Here is a 21,700-nt window from a genome sequence, read left to right as displayed (position 1 = left end):
ATCAGAAAGCGGCGTAGGGGGCCCTTTCTTGTAGCCAAATTTCCTCCTAGAGCCCATGAGCTGGCTGCTGTCCCCCATGCTCCCCCCCCCCTCTGACCACCATCCAACTGTGTTCTCCGGGACCCCTGTAGAGTCTTTTGCAAAGTATTGTCTCACCTGGCGCACGTGCACCTCTGTCAGTCCATGGCTCCGTGCATTCCCAGACTTCAGAGAAGATGCAGCCAGTGGCGGATGAAGATGGAAGTGCAGGGAGCCACAGACTGAGAGAGGTATGAGCCCAATGGGATAAGTGAACCGCTCACTGCAGAAAACTCTGAAGGGATCCCAGGGAGCAACAGTTAAGTTGGAGGGACTCCTAGAGGGCCCCCTGCAGGCTCTGTGGCAATTGCCCCCCTTGCCTCTATTGTAGCGCCGGCCCTGGGTAATAGCTCCAGCCAGGATTTGAACTCTGGTGGCAAAGGATTCACACACATTTCCCATATGCACAATTATCCCATACACAATAACTGTTGCCTGAATGATCTAGTAGTAGACAAAGGTTTACCCCAGTGTACAGATGAACGATTTGACTCCCTATAGTGCAGAAAATCGTTGGTAAGTAGGTGTCTGTATCTATACAATGTTTTCAGCACGAGCAAGTGAAAAAGTATTAAAAAAAGGTAAAAATAACAATATAAATCGAATTAATTTGAAAACAGTGCCTTTGCTTGCTGAAAGCTGAAAATCTATTTTGTAGACGAGACGATGATGTGACTAACAAGTACAGGTACAATAGTCCTCGATTAACAAATTAATGCTGACAAAGTCCGTTGCTGGGTTCTCCGTCTACAGCCTCTACCCGCTTTCCCTGAAATTAAGACTTCCCCCGAAAGTAAGCCCTGGCTGGAAGTTTGAGCATACTCAAAATATAAGCCCTATCCCGAAAGTAAGCCTTTCTGCTCCTCTCCAGGTCCCTTCGTTGCAGCGGCCGCTGGATCCCCCGTTTGAATTCCCTGCTGGAGGAGGCTTCGGTAGCCGAGCACTCCCGAAGACGGGTGACTCTGTACTGCGCACGCGCGAGAGAGCAGGCTTGTGCATGCGCAGTACGGAGCCGCCTGTGAAATCAGTATTTGACCAATTTGGCCGAATACTGCTACTGGGGGAGCCAGCGCTGAAACGAGGGTTCCATGAGTGGAGCAGAAAGGCTCTATAGGACCCAGAGCCTTCCCTCTCCTTAGGTAAGTATCTGGTTCATAGTTTTTAGCGGTTCCCATTCACTTTAAAACAAAATATGAAAAATGATCTCCTAAGAGAAAACTTAAAGAGAATCTGTATTGTTAAAATCGCACAAAAGTAAACATACCAGTGCGTTAGGGGACATCTATTACCCTCTGTCACAATTTCGCCGCTCCTCGCCGCATTAAAAGTGGTTAAAAACAGTTTTAAAAAGTTTGTTTATAAACAAACAAAATGGCCACCAAAACAGGAAGTAAATTGATGTACAGTATGTCCACACATAGAAAATACATCCATACACAAGCAGGCTGTATACAGCCATCCTTTGGAATCTCAAGAGATCATTTGTGTGTTTCTTTCCCCCTGCAGCTATCTTCCACTGAAGTGTCAGGCTATTTCTTCCTGCAGAGTGCAGACAGCTGTGCCTGTGTGTAATTCCTCAGTATGTGAAAGCCCAGCCAGCTCAGAGGAGGATTTATCCAGCTTGTAAAAGATGATAGAACAGAGAGAAGCTGCACTAATCTAAATATCACACAGGCAGTGTGCAGAGAGGGGCCTGGATGGGGGAGTTCATAGCAGAACCACAACACTGAAGAACTTGGCAGCCTTCCAGACACAGGCCTGACAAGTCTGACAAGAGAGAGATAAGTTGATTTATTACAGAGATGGTGATAGTAGAACGTGCTGCAGTAAGCCAGAACACATTAGAATAGCTTTTGGAACTTTTAGGATGATAAAAAACAGGATGCAATTTTTGTTACGGAGTCTCTTTAACAAGGAATACTGTAGGGGGGTTGGGGGAAAATTAGTTTGGTCTGTGCCTGCGCAGTATGCTCCTGGTGACATCAGCGGGCGCGAGGACACGGCCACGCAGGCGCAGTGGTTTTCTGACTTTAAAGTCGGAAATTCCAGAAGTGAACCGGAGGCGGGGCCAGAGCATCGGTGAGTGGCTGCGCGGGCACAAGATGTCTGCGGGGGACCGTTAGAAGCCCCGGGTAAGTTCAACTCATTTTCCCCCGACCTCCGTACAGTATCCCTTTAAGAGAAAAAGTTAATTGGATCAGGCCTAGACTTTAATACAAAGCCTGCATGCAGTGAGTTATAATATCGCGATCCATTACAATGCAGAGATGTGAACAGCCCCATAGAGTTGTATGGGCAGTGAGTTGACATGCAGCACTATTCTGCAATGCACTGAGCACTATGAACTAGCCCAAAGGTTTCTTACTCATTACAGTAATTACATATGCAGATCTGCTTTAAAATATTTCCAAGTGGAGACCATTACAAATGTGTGCTGCTAATTGGTGTCCTTAGAAGACAAGTGGTTTACAGGGGAAAAAAATATGTATAAAACCCTAAAATACATACTGTACTGCCACAGAAGTAATTCCTGAAGGGAACATTTCTTCCACTGGTGTTTAGAGACCTAGAGCTTGGGTTCCATCACTCAGCCATTCACATCACCCCAGCCCTGCATTATATAAAGCTTGTAATAATAAAATGCCCAACACCACAACTTCCTGAAAGATAGATATATATATATATATATATATATATATATATATATATATATATATATATATATATATATAAAGCATATTGACAAAAAAAAACCTTCATTTTCAAATGGTGTCTGCAGACTCATCCTATACCACAAATAAGAGATTAACCGCAAAAGGAAAAAACTTCAAAAAGAAAAAAAAAGAAAAGAAAAATGTAAAGAATGAAAATGTAAAGGTTAAAAATGCCTAGGGAAGAAAAAAAAAAAAAAAACAGCACAGTTGCCGTTAACCCATTACATAATACTTAAAGAGAAACCGTGACCAAGAACTGAACTTCATCCCAATCAGTAGCTGATACCCCCTTTTACATGAGAAATCTATTCCTTTTCCCAAACGAATCATCAAGGGGCTCTGTATGACTGATACTGTGGTGAAACCCCTCCCACAAGAAACTCTGGTCCTGGCAGTTTCCTGTCTGTGAACCTTGTTGCATTGTGGCAAATAGCTGTTTACAGCTGTTTCCAACTGCCAAAAAAGAAAGCAGCAGCTACATCACCTGCCAGTAGTAAAAATGTCACCATGAGATGAATGTCAGAATGGAAATCAGAGATTTAAAAGATTTTACAATGGGCAAACACTGACTAAATAATGTATACATAATTATTGTAAAAAAATGAAGCACTTTTTTTTTATTACATTATTTTCACTGGAGTTCCTCTTCAAAGGACAACTGAAGTGAGCGGCATATGGAGGCTGCCATATTTTTTTCCTACCAGTTTCCTGGCTACCCAGTAGGGATGATCACAGATACGCAAATAATTCAGAGTTGATGCAAATGTATGCAGCTTGAAAATGGACCAATCAATTTAAACCTGGGTTTAAACTGATTGGCCCATTTTCAAACTGCATACATTTGCATAAAAATGTGCATCATTTCAGAAGAATTTGCATCTCATTGATCATCCCTACTACCCAGCTGATGTATTTGGCTGCAGTAGAGTCTAAATAACACCAGAAACAAGCATGCAGGTAATCTTGTCAGATCTGACAATAATGTCAGAAACACCTGATCTGCTGCATGCTTGTTCAGGGTCTGTGGCTAAAAGTACTAGAGGCAAAAAAATCAGCAGGACAGCCAGGCAACTGGTCTTGCTTAAAAGGAAATAAACATGGCAGCATTCATATACCTCTCGCTTCAGTAGTCCTTTGAGGGCGGGTTCAGACGGGCGGCTTCCGACATGTAGTCTCGTTCGGGGGCTTTCTGTGCAATCCGTTGCGATCGTCGTTTTTGGCCCCGCAAGGAGACCTAAAGACGTGGCGATGAATCGACCCTAGACGCCGTATGAGGCTTCTAGCATTAGCTGGAACGACGTGGTAAAATCGGGATCGAAATGCTGCATTTGCACAATCGATTGTAATCAACGGTAACCTCACGATGGATGTTAACGCTCCTATTCACTTGAAAGGGAACGTTTACAGACGAGTACCGGACGCTTAGTGGTAAACGCCAAGCGTCCGTGTGAACCGACCCTAAAGGGGCCACAGATAAGGACTGACAAGCTTTGGGCTGGATTCACACTTAGATGCGTAGCGTCACACCATGCTTTTTTCATCGGGATGTGACGCGAAGCAACGCATCTAAGTGAATCCAGCCTTAAAGGACCTCTGTCACACAAATCTTAAAATGTAAAATACATGTAAACATATACAAATAAGAACTACGTTTCTTCCAGAGTAAAATGAGCCATAAATTACTTTTCTCCTATGCTGCTGTCACTTACAGTAGGTAGTAGAAATCTGACATTACCGATTTTGGACTAGCCCATCTTCTCATGGGGGTAGGGGGGTGTCTCAGGGTTTTCTTTATTTTTAAAAGCACTTAGGCCTGGTGCACACTAGAGGAGTTTTTCTGAGCTTTTTGAGTTTTTAAATCTGCTGCTAATGTTATCCTATGTGTCTGTGCACACTGAAGCAATGAGGTTTTGAAAAAAAACCCATAGCATTACATTGGGAAGAGCTTTTGAAACCTCTAAATGTAATGCTATGGGGTTTTTTACAAAACCTCATTGCTTCAGTGTGCACAGACACATAGGATAACATTAGCAGCAGATTTAAAAACTCAAAACGCTCAGAAAAACTCCTCTGGTGTGCACCAGGCCTTAGTGAATGGCAATTGCTCCGTCCAACTGCCAAAAAAGCGTATGGTGAGCAGGGAGACTGGCCAGCATCTTTGTATATATCTTTTTCAGGGAATGTCTTTATAAAGAATAAAGGCCATGCTGAGAATACCCTATGGAGGGATGGACTAGCCTAAAACCTGTCAGTAATGTCAAGATTTCTACTACCTACTGGAAGTGACAGCAACATAGAAGAAAAAGTAATATATGGCTCATTTTACTTTGGGAGAAATGTACTTCTTATTTGTATGTGTTTTAAATTTTAACATTTTTGCGACAGTTCCTCTTTAAACAACCTGCACTGCACTATGTATGCATTATTCCATATGTTCAATAGTAAAGCAGCATTTTTTATACGACAGGGTATCAGCTTTCACTGGGAAATATGAGACAATACAAATGCATATTTAATATTTGTTCTGAGCACGAGCTGTTGTTGGGATTGTGATTAACGAGCAGAACAGCTTTCATGTTACGCTTTTATAAACAACAACATCCAATCGATTTCAGACAATTTATGTAATTGCAGAGCCCCTTTATCCAATGCGATTTTTACCAGAGCGTAATTGTACTGATTTTGCAGTTTTCTTTTGGATTGTGCTCAGGTAACAGTCTATGCGAGCAAATGAACATAGCATAGTAAGTGCAGTTGTACGACTTGCGATTTCCCTATGCAGTGTAAAGACTCGTTCCTCACCTTCCGAAAGGCTCTAATGCACTATACATAATCAAAAATCTCATGAAAATTCATATGGCATGAGAAACCGTTTTTGCAAAAAGCTGCAAATCGTAATTAGAATCTCAGAGCAAATATGATTGCAGTCTGTAGTAGAAAAGGGCTTTAAAACTAAACCATACAGAGGTTGATATTTCTGGCAGATACAATCACTTTGATCAAAACTTATGCTAGGTACACATGATGCAATTTTCTGACAGATGAGGTAAACAGGTTTTTTTATAGTGTCTGAAAGAAAGCTTGAGAGCTGAGAGTTCCCTGCCGGCTCTTCCAAGCTCTCGAGTGTATTTTTCAGACACTGTATATTGATCTGAAGAAGTGGGCGGAGACCTGCAAAATGCATCATCTGTTTTAGTGCTCAATACAAAACCGGTTTACCTCACGCAAGATATTTTCTTCCCTTGAAGTAAGAAACCTTTCTATTATTATTTTGGATCATCCCTTCCAATTTCACGGTCTTGTCACTGCCATGCTCAGCTGATGTTTTTGACCACACGGCTGTCAAAATTAAGCCTCCAGATGGGTCATCACCCAACGTAAAACTAGCATTAGGATCCAGTAGGCCTCAGCTACCCAACTGTGCTCACAAGACAAGCAGAAATTAGATTTATTAGGCCTGAAACTGCCATTCCGGCTAGAAGCCCAATGTCTGTAAAGGCGGTGGATCATTGTGGGCAAATAAAAGCAGCAAAAAGCAGCAGGGGGCGCTTCTGTATCTACTCCCAACTTCCTTCTCCTTCCTTAAAGTGTGCCCGAGGTGGATTGTATATATACCTATACACAGAGGCATGTTCTCTGCTGAATGACATGTCTCCATTAGGGATGATCACAGATGTGCAAATTTACATGCAGCTTGAAATTGGACCAATCAATGTAAACCTGGGTTTAAATTGATTTGTCAGTTTTCAAACTGCATACATTTGCATAATTTCAGAAAAATTTGCATCTCATTGATCATCCCTACTCTCTGTCAGGCATGGGCAAACTTGGCCCTCCAGCTGTTAAGGAACTACAAATCCCACAATGCATTTGCCTTTGAGTCATGACTGTGGCTGTCAGACTCCTGCAATGCATTGTGGGACTTGTAGTTCTTCAACAGCTGGAGGGCCAAGTTTGCCCATGCCTGCTCTATGTCCTTCTGGTGCCTATGTCAGTCCCTGGGCTCTGTTGTCTCCCCTCAAATCCATCGACAAGCCGATTGTCGCTAGCGTATTGAGTGAAGGGCTGTCCTTTGCTGGAAGGGTACTCCTGCATGATGCCCCCACACCAGTGTTAGGAACGTCCCTACCCACCTCACTACCCCGCTTCTCTCAGTTTCCTCCTATCAGGGCCAAGCCATGACCCAGCAAGTATTTCCAGGTCGCAGTCATCCTGGATTTCTTCCACGGGCTCTGGAGGATAAATGGGGCCACAGAGAGCGGTGCAGATTCAGGCAGGAGGCGGCATGGAGCAGGTAGTATGCTTTATGTATCATTTTCATGCCGCCTCGGGTTCGATTTAAGGTACCCATACATCTAGTGATTCTGATTTAATCGGCAAAGCGATCAACTTTATTAAGCGATCAATTTCAGTGTGGTTGATCGAATGTTAATCGACTAGTGACTGAAACACTACAAATGATATCCTATGCGATTCGCTTTCACTAATTAATCTGACCAATGTTGTGTCTCCATGCTCTGAATGCAAAAACCGATGCAGAGTCAATCGAATGACAAGTGAACAGTAGCAGATTCCTGTGCAATCAACAATATCTTGCATCCTGCTCTATCGACTAAGCTGGTCGATTCAACATGATATCGGTCACTGGTCATCGATTGATCATACTGGAACACACTCAATTCTTTCTTAAATCAAATGGTTGATCGTACACAAACAAATTGCTAGATGTATGGTCAGCTTTAGTTGAGTACATGCTGCTTGGCTGAGCTGAGCAGGCATTATCTAAAGGCAGCCATACACTGGTCGATTGCACCAGATCGACCAACAGATCCCTCTCTGAATCGGATCACAGAGGGATCTAATGGCTGCCCATACACTGCACACAGATTTTGAATCAATTTCAACCTCAAATCGATTCACAACCTGTGGAGCTGCCGCCTGCTCGCCGCCCCTCGTGTGCTCCCATGGCTTGCAGCAATACATGAGTCCCCGGTCCGTGCTGACACTTTACGCAGCTGGCCTGTCTCCTCTTCACTTCCTGTCCCGTCCTGTGACGAGCGGAAGTAGAAACAGTAGAGGGCGCTCTACTGTTTACACTTCGGCTTTCACAGGAAGAGACAGGAAGTAATGAGGAGACAGGCCAGCTGGAGAAAGTGTCACGGATCGGGGACTCGCGCTCGCAGATAGGTAATGCATTGCTGAGCCGGTCATCAATGAATCGATCGCCGCTAACTATGCACTACCGACCCGCCCACAAACAAGCAAAATTTTCCGCCGGGAGAGATCGACTGAATCGATCAATTTCTGATACAAATCGGTCAACATTTGTGTTATCGATTTCACAGCAGATTCAAATCTGCTGTATATCGACGAGAAATCGACAGTGTATGGGTAGCTTTACGCAAGCAGAGCAGCCCTAAAAAGCTGGACAGGCTAACAAAAAGGTGACAATTTCAAAGAGAGGTTTAAGAAAGAGGACCATCCGTGCCAAATATATCTCAGGAGTGCAAACATGCAAAACCTACAGCAACCACTCTTGGGTTTTTCACACATTCTTTAGATGGCGAGAGCGTGACTCTCAAAATATACCAGAAGAAAAAAACAGGGCTGTTTAACCCTTGCTTAAACTGCCTGTGACATCGAGATCTTCCGGAGTTTTCAGAGTCTGTACAAACTGGGGAAAGGTGGATGTGCACTATTCAGCTCGGTTGCAGGACACTCCCCCCGCTTCTAAACTCTGTCAGTCTCCTCACTGGCTGCCAGTTACACAAAGGATACAATTCAAAATCCTTACACTCACCTACAAAGCTCTCTACAACTGAGCTCCTTATTTAAATAAAAACTTATTTCCAGATACCATCCTACACGCAATCTCCACTCTTCCAACAATATTCTCCTGAATTCTCCCTGGTCACCTCTTCTCACTCCTGCCTACAAGACTTCTCTTGATCCTCTCCCCTCCTCTGGAACACCCTCCCATAAATCCATTGTTTAGGCGCATCCTGAAAACTCCTCTTCAGGCAAGCATAGTCTCTTTCGTAGGACACCTTGGCAACTGACAACCATTTTACCATCCCATACACAGCTTCCCTTCGCCTCAACCCTTTAGACTGTAAAGGCAGCCATACCCTGGTCGATTGCCACACCAGATCGACCAACAGATAGATCCCTCTCTGATTGAATCTGATCAGAGAGGGATCTAATGGCTTCCCATACACTGCAAACAGATTTTAAATCGATTTCAGCATGAAATCTAATTCACAACCTGTGGAACTGCCGCTGCCGCCTGCTCCCCTGGCCAGCCGCAATATGTTACCTGTCCACCGGCGCGATTCCCCGGGTCCCCGTAGTCTCTCACTTCTTCCACCGTACTCCATCTTCCCTTCACTTCCTGTCCCGTCCGGTTTCAAGCAGAAAGTTCAAACAGTACGCTCGCTCTACTGTTTGCTTTCTCACAGAATGGGACAGGAAGTGAAGATGGCGGAAGTAGTGAGGGACAGCGGGGAATCATGCCGGCCGGACAGGTGATGTATTGCTGCGTCGGTTGTCGCCGTTTGCATGCCGCTAACGACACGTTCCCGACCCGCCGGCGATCGAGTGAAATTTTCCGCCTGGGCAGATCGACAGACTCGATCTCGAATGGAAATCGGTCAATCGGTCTGCGTTTGCGTTATCGATTTCACAGCATATTCGATCACAGTGATGAAATCTGCCGTCTATCGGCGGGAAAATGCGTTAATGTATGGGCACCTTACAGGAGTCATCAGGCAATCCTAAAGAAAATAAGTGCTACTTACCGGGGGCTTCCTCCAGCCCCAAGCTCTCAGCACGTCCCTCGTCGCAGCTCCGTCCCGGTTCCCGGCGATGATGTCAGGCGCAGGACAGGCCGACCTGGAGGTCGCCCTGACATCATCGCTGGGGACCGGGACGGAACTGTGGCGAACGGCTGAAGGGAGAGCTGCGGTGAGGGACGTGCTGGGAGCTTGGGGCAGGAGGAAGCCCCCGGTAAGTAGCACTTATTTTCTTTAGGATTGCCTGATGACTCCTTTAAGGCCAATAGGCCAGGGCTCTCTTTCCACTTTTGTTTCACAATGCTGTGTAACGTGTTTGCATATCTTCCACCAGTATGTAAAAATCCGAAGTTAATTTGTTTGCTGCATAAACTGTAATCCACCATTGTCTTGTACTGTTAACTGTTGTATTGTCTATGTTGTATTGTTATACCTCGTAATCTATTGCACAGCGCCACGGAAGATGTTTTCGCTATGTAAATCAATAATATTCAGTCCCCAAGTAATCAGCACAAAATACTTGTTAGGCCTCGTTCAGACTATACGTGCTGCCGTGCGCATTTTGGCAGCGTGTATAGTGTGCGACACGCAAGAACGGTAGAAGGGCATAGACAGCCCTTCTACCGTTCCCATCATATGTGCTGCGTGGCAGCGCGATTGCGCTATCGCGTACTGCACGCATTTTTTGGGAATCGCAGCGCTGATCCAATTCATTGTAATAAATGGGATCTGCAGCGCAGCGCATAAGAGCGCAGATGGCGTGCGATTGGACGCGTTGCGTTCCGATCGCACAGCCATCTGCGCTAAATGATGTGAACGAGGCCTTAAGCTCCATTGAATGGTGTTGAATCATATCACACAGAGCCCTTTAATATAAACTGGACTTGCATGCAATCCAAATGCCAGCAAGTTCAGACTGAATCACCTACCCGTATACACAATCTATTCATACACACCAGGTCAGACTGGTGGATCAGCCTAGACAGGCTAATCGTTTATATGTATGCGTATAGCCAAAGCCCATTAATAAGTAGATTATTGTTAAATGCAATCTATGGTAGGCATTTATAAGAAAATATCACACACCGCTGGACAAACATCCATAAATCTTGTTTCGTTTATGGGAAGTTCTTCAGCTGAGACTGACGCGCATCAAGAAGCAGCTGGTAAATATCAGCTGCAACACAGAAGGTGCGAGAGCTGGTGAGATTGAGAAACTCTGGAAAAGCCACTCAGCTTTGCATAATAAACCTCAGGAGTAACACTGGGAACAATGAAACATGGCTATATAAGAGATACATTACCATTTGTGTGATCAGATATATAGGTAATGTAGCTCACATGCTAAAGGGGAAAGCTCTGAACCACTAAAGTCTGAAAAACATTTGCGACTGAGTTTTTTTAGCCCATCAAGCTCAAAACAAACTATTCTAAATGACTTAGGGCTCGTTTCCACTAGTGCGGTGCGGAATCGCCTGCATTCCACCGCGGACAAAATCGCATGCGGGTGCGATTCCGCATGCGTTTTTGCCGCGATTTCGCATGCGATTCCGCATAGGTAAGGCTGTATGCGATTTTAACCATGTCACTGCCTGAGTGAAATAACATTAATACCTATGCGAAATCGCATGCGATTTCGCGTCAAAAAACGCATGGTCACCCCGCATGCGATTTCCCTATTAGTTACATTAGCGGCGATTCGCGCACATTCCTTCTGCAGGCGAAATCTGACGGCCCTGCCGTGCAGATTTCTGCCGCACCAAAAAACGCTGCCGCAGCCGCACACGTGGAAACAGCCCCATCCACTTACATTACCTATGCGAATCCGCGTGCAGTGCCCGCATGCGGATTCGCTATAGTGGAAACGGGCCCTTATGAGTTGGAATGTTCTTCCCCCAGGAGAACTCCTAGAGAAGCATGTGATTAGTTTGATCAGCTGATAGATTTGTAAGGTTCTGATTTACTTGAAGACTTCCCTGATTTTTAACACATGATCATGACCAGCCAATCAGAGCCTTGCAAATCTATCAGCTGATCAAATCAGAATAAATTTATTTTGCCAAGTAAGTTTGAATTTGTCTTGGCAGTTGCTTAAACGCAAACACACACACAAAAATAATAATAATAATAATACAAGGACAGTATGTGAGTATAGTGGCAGTGTCAAAATCAAGGCCCTCCCTACTTGTGAGTAGGGTTGCGTGTAATCATTTGTGCACATCCACTTAGGGCTCAGCCACACTATAAGCACTTTTCTGAGCGTAAAAGTCGAGGCGATTTCTACTGCGATTGTAATGAAAGTGAATGGGAGCAATTTCTAAAAAGCACTCAGAAAGAGAATCAATCACAAAGTGCTCAAAAAAGCGCTTATAGTGTGGCTGAGCCCTTAGTGTTAAAGAGCCCTAAAGCCTTGTAGCCAAGGTTGATAATGTGAACCTGAGGTGAGAGTTATATCGAGGCTGCCATATTTATTTCCTTTTAAGCAATACCAGCTGCCTGACTGTCCTGCAGATCCTCTGCCTCTAATACTTTCAGCCATAGACCCTGAACAAGCATGCCGATCAGGTACTCTGACATTATTGTCAGATCTGACAAGATTAGCTGCATGCTTGTTTCTAGTGTACTTCAGACACTACTGCAGCCAAATAGATCAGCAGGGTTGCCTAGCAACGGGTATATTGTTTAAAAGGAAATAAATATGGCAGCCTCCACACCCCTCTCAACTCTGGTTCACTTTAATGAGGCTGCTCAGAGGAATCAAATCCCAATTCCTTTGAGTGACAGACACTGTATGGGTGTACCTTTGGCCCTTTGAGCACTTAACCAGCACGAGTGACAAAAAGAAGATGAGAGGACAAACAAAATAGGTAGCCAGTCAAATCTCATTTATGACACAACAGACATTTAAAGGAGACATGAAAACAAGACACACAATACAAACAGGAGTAATCTTGTCATAGACTTGAAACTAACAGTAGGTAGAAGAAATCTGATAGAACCGACAAGTTTAGGAACTAGTCCATCCCCCCATGGGGGATTCACAGGATTTTCCTTATTTCCAAAAGCACTTAGGCCTGGTGCACACCAAAACACGCTAGCAGATCCGCAAAATGCTAGCATATTTTTAAAAGCTTTTTCTTATTTTTCTGTAGCGGTTCAGCTAGCATTTTGCGGTTTTGTGAAGCGTTTTTGGTGTAGTAGATTTCATGTATTGTTACAGTAAAGCTGTTACTGAACAGCTACTGTAACAAAAAACGCCTGCAAAACCGCTCTGAACTGCCGTTTTTCAGAGCGGTTTGTGTTTTTCCTATACTTAACATTGAGGCAGAAACGCATCCGCAATACAAAATCTGCAGTAGCCCGGGAGTATGCGTTTCTGCAAAACGCCTCCCGCTCTGGTGTGCACCAGCCCATTGAAATACTTTACCCTAGCGGATCCGCACCCGCAAGCGGATCGCAAACCGCAGCAAAACCGCTCTGGTGTGCACTAGGCCTTAGTGAATGGCAGTTGCTCTGTCCAACTGCCAAGAGTGTGCAGCAAGCAGGGAGGGCGGCCAGCATCTTTGTATAAATCCTTTGCAGGGAGTGTCTTTATAAAGAATAAAGGCCATGCTGAGAATCCCCCATGAAGAGATGGACTAGTTCAAAACCTGTCTGTTCTGTCAGATTTCTACTACTTACTGTAAGTGACAGCAACATAGGAGAAAAGTAATTGGTGGCTCATTTTACTCTGGAAGAAGCATACTTCCTATTTGTACGCGTGTACATGTATTTTAAATTTTACAATTTTTCACGCTAGTGGTCCTTTAAAGAACAGGGAAGGGAATATGCAGACAGTCATATTTATTTCCAAAACTGCATACAGCAGTGCGTTGTGCTATGCAATTGCGTTGCCATTACAATGTATCGAGAATACCAATGGCCAACAACTAATGTGCTATCTCACTTTAGCCTAAGGCTAATTTCACACCAGGATGTTGCGTTAGAGGGGGCGTTAAGGTCGCATAACGTCCCCCTAACGGAACGCCTGGTGGTGCTGGATCTGGACGTCAGAGTGAGCCGCGTTGTGCAGCTCACTCTGGCGTCAGTGATGCCGTGATGCGCACTCTTGTGCGCATGCGGCATCACGTGGTCCCGCCGACCAATCGCCGCACAGAGCGGCCGCTCCAGGAAGTAAACACTGCACGTCACAACGTGCAGTGCATATTAATTAGCCATGTGCCTGGCCGCTCTCCGCTCCTCCACAAGATTACTGAGCATGTGCAAGCAGTCTAACGCGGCTCAGCCGCGTCTAAAGTACTGCATGCAGTACGTTGCCTTGTGACGCAGCGTTACAATGTAACGCAACGTGGGCACTGTGAACAGCCCCATTGATTTTTCATTACTGTGCGGTGGGCTGCGTTACAGGCTGCTCTAACGTGCGCCTGTAACGTCCTACTGTGAAACCAGCCTAAGGGCCAATTCACACTACAAGTAGCAAAACTTAGTGCTACCGTTTTGCACAGGTGATTTTAACACAATTAGATTAAAAATCCCTAAACACCCTCGCGATTCCAGACAATCACAATCAGTGCTTAGTTAAGCACTGTACTGCAAGTGCTCAAGAATTGCAGCAAAATGCTGCATGCAACGCGTTTGTGATTGCCGCTAATCGTGGAAACGCCAATTGCAGCAATGAGATCACTGCCATATAGTTACCATTGCACTAGCACTTTAAAAAGCACTAGCGCTTTGGCGATTAAATCGCCGTAGTGTAAATGGCCCCTACACCAATGTCTGCAAAAACTATAACATCTGATTAATAGGGTCCATTTTTCATCCAGTACATTTTGGCCAATGCAGTGATGTGATGAATAGAGGTATATTGCCATGGTTATGCAATGATCCAGTGATGCTGGGCTCACAATAATACATCCCAGCTGATGAGAAAAAGCCTCTGCTTTGATGAGAAAGATCTTTTAATCACCAGATAAGGTATTCATACATCTAGTGATTTTGGCAGCTGATCGACCAATAGACAGATCTCTCTGATCGAATCTGATCGTAGTGAGATCTGTTGGCCACCATAAACCGCAGGCCAATTCTTTATTGATTTCAGCATGACATCTTTTAGAGAATCAGCCTTGTGACACAGTCTTATAAAGTACTAATGCAGGGAACATTTGGAGGGACTTGGCCAGGGGTTTCCATTGGTTGCATTATCGATCGGACATGCTTTTGGTGGCATATGATTGGCTATTAAACTGGATGGCCGATTGGCCGCCCAATCTACAGATGTATGGCCACCTATAGTCGGCTGAAATCTACGGAAATCTTGTTTACAGATGCTTTCGCGAACTCCTGCATATCCCGAAGGTTTCCAAACCCTGAACACACTCAATATAAATTTGACTGGGTTAAATTGGTACTCGGAGTCCTCCAACCTCCCCATCCCCCAAATGAAATCTCATAATGCATTACAGATGCCTCTCTATAGATTACTGAGGTGTTCACATTGCTTTGTGAGATACGGGACTGTGCCTAATCCAAGCACACCAACAACAATGGTCCCTGTCAATAAAAACAGGGAGCTTCAACGCTTTTCACGTGATCAACCTTTTACCTCCTGTATACCACAGAAAGCATGAACAACACTCAATTACAGGGTATAAATTGATCAAGGTACACCAGATTGGTGGAAACATGAAAACAAGAGTAGCAGTTTTCAAACTGCATATATTTGCATTACATTATCATAAAAAGATTGCATCAACTCAGAATTGTCTGCATCTCATTGACTATCCCTCTTTACTACATGGCCCAATGACTGCTGCCAGAGAAGAGAAATGAACTGAATAAGTAAGTGAATGAAAAGTACATCTCTTAATCAGACTTCTGCTCAACTGCTAATTATCAAGTAACATTTTTCACTTCCTTTGAAGAGACTTCCTGTTGTGTGTCTGGAACAGGAAGTGAGTGAACATCTCACAGAAAACAGACAGCAGTAAAAGCCAAAGTGAAGTTTTAACCCTTGCCTTATTTATTGCAAGCTGCAAAATAAAATAAAAATGATTTGGCTCCATTTTTAAAGACCTAAGAATCTAATTTCCATTGGCAACAGAAAATGCTCGACTTTCCCTGCCTGCTCCGTGACTTTAACCAGCCCCACCGATGCCTATCATGCAAAATTCAATTTGCTAGTTTTGTTCAAAAACTGGAAATAGTTAGTCTTTAGTATTTATATAGCGCCAAAATCTTCTGCAATGCTTTATAGGAAAACTGAAGTATCTTCAAAAAAAAAAAAAAGTTTCACTTACCTGGGGCTTCTGCCAGCCTTATGCAGCCGCCCTAATCCTCAACGACTCAGCCTGTCGCCGGCCACTGTGCCTGTGTGGCCCTTGCTGCCTGCGTCCTGGTTCATGCTCCCGTCACTAGGACCATCCTGCGCAAGCACAGTACGTACTGTGCATGCGCAGGAAACTCCCGGAGATGGGAGCACGAAGGGGATGAACTAAAACTGTGCATTCTGCATATAAAGTTTGAAAAGCTATTCCATTTTAAAATCTGATTAGCTTCAGTAAACCTCTGGTTTAGATCCTTTTGGTTAAAGTTTCAGTAGTAAACATTCACATACAATGAAGTCAAAATTTTACCTACATCTCTGGTGCCTAACCCTTACCTTCCCTGCTTAGAACCTGACTTTGAAAGCCCAATTCGCCTGCCTGACTTTAACCTACTACTCCCCCAATACATAACCTGAAGTGTCACCTAACCAGTTTCTGAACCCGGATCTAAGGCCAAATACAACTGATGGTCAAAATGAGCCTACAGGACCCGAGTATTGGGGTTATATACTGTCAGTATTGGACCCAATGCTTGGATTGGCACATGCCAGGCATGGCACAAGGCATCACATAACTTGTGGCACACAGCAGCCATTAGGGAATACACGCCTGTATATTCAGTGCTAGATCACAGGCTGGGCAGACTGTACATAGCATGCCATGAACACTGGGAAGTGTGAGTCGTTACCCCAGGGGTGGCCTGGTTAGGCTGCAAGGGCTGGGGGCTCCAATCCTCACTCAGAAAACTACATGCTGGTCTCTGTAGTACTCCAGAAACTTTTCCAGCTCAGTTTCCTCACCTTATAGACGTCCCCATAGGTGCCGCTGCCCACCCTCTGGATGAGCTCGAAATCTTGCTGGGGATTCCTCCGCAGGATATCGGCGCTGGCCCGGGAGGGATCCATGCTGCGGCCGGGGTACAGCCGGGGATTCGGGCTCAGTGGGGGAGGCCAGGCTCCGGGGCCATGTCCTGCCGACAGCACAACAATGAGACGGAGGAAGAGCGCCCGAGCCGCGGCACAGCCAGCAGGGAGGAGAGACACAGCGCCACCCACCGACCACAACCGCCCTCTACACCAGCACAGTGCTGGGGGAGCTTCACTCACACTCTGGCTGTGGCTACTGGCTAACTGACTGACTTCTACAGACTTGGGAGTCCTCCTATTACTGATACCACAGTCCTCTCCTATACTGGAGGGAGCCTCATTCACTACATAGACAGCACAGGGATCCTAAAGCCCTGCTTCTAAACTAATACTTCAGTGATGGATTAAGATAAAATGGGGTGCTAGGCAAGGTAATAACTTGTCAGGGGTTAGAGAAAGCGGTAGTTAAGCCTCCTGGCACTCAATAGGCCCCAGGCACTTGCCCAGGTTGCCTCGTGAATGATTCTAAAGTCCTGATACACTGACACCAGTTTTTACGAAAGTTATGGGAGTTTTGCTTCGCTGAGACCTGCCTGCCTCTCCTATACTGGGAGTTGGAGGAGAAACAGAAAAAAAAGGGTGCATGCGGTAAGTGGACTAATTGAGCACCGCCAATAGGCACCAATACAAAACATCGGTATATGGGCGCCGTCGCCCACTATATATTGGGCACCGCGGACACCTAAATGCCGATATATTACAGTGCCCAACCAATATTTCTCATTTTTATTTTGGGGGTCGCTGTTAGGTAGGGTGTGTGTGCGTGCGTGTGTGTGTGTTAGTTTTAGGTATTAAGTAGATGGGGGAGAGAGAGAGTTTAGGCATTTGGTAGGCAGTGCATGCGGGGGTGGGACGAGGAGCTCTTTAGGATCCGTTCACATCTGAGCGATTAGCGGGTTGTTCCCGCTAATCGCTAAAGCGCTAGTGCTTTTTTGAGTGCTAGTGCTATTTTACCCTATGGCAGTGATTTCACTGCCGCAATTGGCGCCGATCGCGGGCGTTTTGCAATTAGCGGCAATCGCAAAACGCATTACATGCAGCATTTTTGCCTCGATTCTGGAGCGATCATGGTACAGTGCTTAATGAAGCGCTGATTGCGATGGAAGTGTCCAGTGATTTTACCACGCTAATCGCTGTAAAATCGCTTGTGCAAAACACTAGCGCTAAAGGCTAGCATTTTGCGGTTTTCAGATGTAAACAGGGCTTTAGGCATTAGGTGGGGGGGTTAGGTTTAGGCATTAGGTAGGTAGTGGAGGGGCTGTTGGTCATTAGTCAGGTAATGTGCTTAGGCATTAGGCAGGTACTGTGTGCAGGGGGCGTTACTTTTAAACATTAGACAGGAAGTGTGTGTGTGGGGGGGGGGGGGGCTTAGTTTAGGCATTAGGCAGGTAGTTCATGCAGGGGGGTCTTATTGTAGGCATTAAGCATGTAGTGTGTGTGTGTGTGTGTGTGTGTGTGGGGAGTTAGTTTTAGGCATTAAGTACATAGTTTGTGTGTGTGTTTAGGGTTAAGGGTTAGGTGTCAGGAGAGGGATCTAGGTGAGGGTAGGGTTAGGTTTGGCCATAGTGAAATATTGGTTTTTAATATAGATATTTTACACTTTTATAGTACAATATCGGTATTTAATACCAATATTTTACTATCGGCCTTACTATGTGCCCAAATTTCCAGGCAGCTTTAATGAACGTATGCGTTGGAGGTGGTCCACACTCACTACATCCCCCAATAGAAATACGCTGCTTCACTTTTAAACTGAAAGGAGCTTCACTCACTGACATCCCAATAATGGGATTCCTGTCAACATCCCCATCTACAATACAGTCTTGATCATACAATCTTACCAATACATTGCTATGTAGTAAAAGAGTAAACTGAACTTGAACGCATATATTATGTAGTTACCAGAGGAAACCTCACTACTCCATGCCCCAGAATTTGGGGTCTTAAAGGAATCATCAGGGAAAGTTTAAAAAAATCTGATTTACTTACCTGGGGCTTCCTTTAGCCCCTGGAAGCCTTTGTGTCCCACGCCACAGCTCTGCTTCAAGCCGGTCTCCCGGGCCGGGGTCTCCTCGGTAGTAGCGGGTCGGCGGGCCTCTGCGCATGAAAGTAAATCTGTTCCTTGATTTACTTAATGAAATTTATCAGAAGCGGCAATATCTTTGTTGCTGGCAAGTTATGTCTGTGGAATGTTTGTTTGCTGACAGTTCTAAAGCCAGGAGAAAAGAGCTTTGGTAAATAGAAATCAGCGGCAGCACGGCTAACCTCATCCAGTGACTCCAGCGGCGATCAGTGATCTCTTCACTCCCTCACAGCTCCCCTAGTGCCAGCTTCTGCTGATGACCCGCTGGACTAGGGAGCGCAGGAGGATGGGGAGACACATGGGGGACAGAAGGGGATACATGGGTGAGTGCAGGAGGACATGGAGAGCGCAGGAGAAACACAGAGAGACAGAAGGGGACACATAGTGGAGCAAAGGAGAATATGGGGACACATGAGGAAGCAAAGGAGGACACAGGTGAACAGAAGGGGACACATGGGGGAGCAAAGGAGGACACATGGGGAAGCACAGGGGGACAGAAGGGGACACACAGGGGGAGCAAAGGAGGGCACATGGGAGAACATCTACAAGACCCTCCTGGACCATGGACGCACCAGGTTTAATATATTTTTTCTCTGGTTTTCGTCCTCTAAACCTAGATATGTCTTATAGTCCGGAGCGCCTTATATGCCGAAACATATAGTAATAATAACCACTATAAAGATTGGAGGGATAGAGAGAAGTATGACACTTCGACATCTACACTGGGGTCTCTGACACACTGGCAGCTGTCCCTCCCACGCTGAGGGACACTGCTATATACATTCCTCTGCCACATTGGTTGCATCTTGACTACTATATATGAGCAGTAATGTGTATTCTGACCAAAATGATCAAATCGAATGAAAGTTTAAAAGAATCTTTTTTCGATCAAGAAAAAAGGATTGATTATCCCGGTTTTTTTTTTTCAATAAAAATCTAATCAGACATGTTGGAAAAATCGTTATATTCGAGCTAATGGAATAATCAAACAAAATGATGTAATAAAAAAAATGAAATTGTAGCATGTATGGACACCATAAGGCATAGCTCCCAACTGCCCCTCTCTTGTAAGGGACTGTCCCTCTTTGGGAACACAATCCCTCTGTCCCTCTTTCTTCCTCATTTGTCCCTCTTTCAGGACTCATGTACAGATCTATGTAAATATAATTATAATTTAATTGACTAAAAACTTTATTCCCATCCTTTAAATTGATATATTTCTTATTTTCAAATATTAATATGAAGGAAAATGAACCAGCATAGAAAGGACCAGAGTGGTTTTAATTCTAAAACAATGTATTTGTTATATGAATTCTTTATGGCATGCGTGATTGGGGGTGTGTCAGGGGTGTGATAGGCTTAAGTGTCCCTCTTTCTTATCTCAAAAAGTTGGGAGGTATGCCTAAGGGCCCGGGCACACTGATGGCATTGATACACTCATTGCTGTACATTGGGTAGAAGCCTCTCCCAGTCAGAGGACATCCTTACCAACTAAGGATCATTAGGTCCACCCTTCACATAGGTAGAGACACTGACACCTGCTCCTTACGAATAGTGGGAGATACTGATACACTGACACTCCAACATAAGCCAGTGGTGGAGTGACATGTACTTCTCCTACATGACTCCCTACTCTACTACTACTACTACTCTACTAACTACTGCGTAAAGTGACATCAATGCCTCAATCAGGCAGGACACTGATATCTGTCTGACCACACTGAGCAGACACTGACAGTCAGCTCCCCAACACTGTGGTGCTCACCATCACGGTGACAAACAGGCATCAGATGTTCTACAGGCAGGAAGGGTGGTGGGAGGTGAGAGTTACTGCCATCTGCTCCCGACTCACCAGTCTGGAATATGGACACCTGTGGACACTGACTGCATAGCTCCCAACTGTCCCTCTTTTGGAGGGACAGTCCCTCTTTGGCAGCCCTGTCCCTCTGTCCCTCTTTCCTCATCATTTGTCTCTCCTTCAGGACTTTGTCCCTCTTTCTATGTAAATATATATATTTCTCTACTAAAAAATGTGTTCGACTCTAAACTTTATTCCCATTCTTTAAAAGGGTTTTTACTCTAACGGACCAGAGCAATTTTCACTTGTCAGTCCTCCTCCCATTTATTCCCTAATAACTTTATTACTACTAATCACAAGAAAATTATCTATACCTCGTTTTTTCCGCCACCAATTAGGCTTTCTGTGGGTAGTACATTTTGCTAAGAATTTTTTTATTCTAAATGCCTTTTTTATGGGAAAAAAACTAAAAAAAATGAAAAAAAATAATTATTTCTCAGTTTTCAGCCATTATAGTTTTAAAATTAAACATTCTCGTGTGGTTAAAACAAACACATTTTATTTGCCCAGTTGTCCCGATTATTAAACGGTTTAAATTATGTCCCTATCACAATGTATGGCGACACTATATTATTTTGAAATATAGGTGTTATTTTTCTGTTTTGTTTTTTTTGTTCTGGCCATAATTACAAGCCCCTATATAATAAATTAAAATTAATTTCCCCCCATAAAATATAGATTAAAATAGCTGAGTCCCTAAGGCAACTATTTATTTATTTATTTTAAGCTGATTTTTATTTACAAGTGATTTTCTTTTGGGGGGGGGGGGGGGGGAGGGTTGGAAGTGTAATTTTATTAATTTTATTAATAGTGTGTATGTACTTGTGTATGTATGTGTAATATACTTTTGGGCTACAAGATGGCGCTAGTGAACACTCTCCCGTATAGGAAGTGATCACTTTTTTTTTTTTACACTTTATTCAACTG

The 21,700-nt window shown here is 44.5% G+C and overlaps 1 protein-coding gene across 2 annotated transcripts in view; it reads right to left on the bottom strand.

Annotated features, from left to right (window-relative positions):
• Window positions 1-16,956, bottom strand: part of MAP4K5 (mitogen-activated protein kinase kinase kinase kinase 5) — a 220,512-nt gene extending 203,556 nt beyond the window's left edge. The window contains exon 1 of one of the 2 annotated variants that reach the window (XM_068254176.1): window positions 16,707-16,956. In XM_068254176.1, the coding sequence (XP_068110277.1) occupies window positions 16,707-16,811 (105 nt within the window). In that variant the 5' untranslated portion in view covers window positions 16,812-16,956. The remainder of the gene's footprint in view (window positions 1-16,706) is intronic. The other variant, XM_068254177.1, reaches the window with a different exon arrangement.
• Window positions 16,957-21,700: the final 4,744 nt, after the last annotated feature.

Source organism: Hyperolius riggenbachi, chromosome 9 (genome assembly GCF_040937935.1).
Source record: "Hyperolius riggenbachi isolate aHypRig1 chromosome 9, aHypRig1.pri, whole genome shotgun sequence".
Taxonomy (NCBI): domain Eukaryota; kingdom Metazoa; phylum Chordata; class Amphibia; order Anura; family Hyperoliidae; genus Hyperolius; species Hyperolius riggenbachi.
The sequence above is the reverse complement of the archived record's forward strand: the minus strand, read 5'-3'. Positions and strand labels throughout refer to the sequence as shown.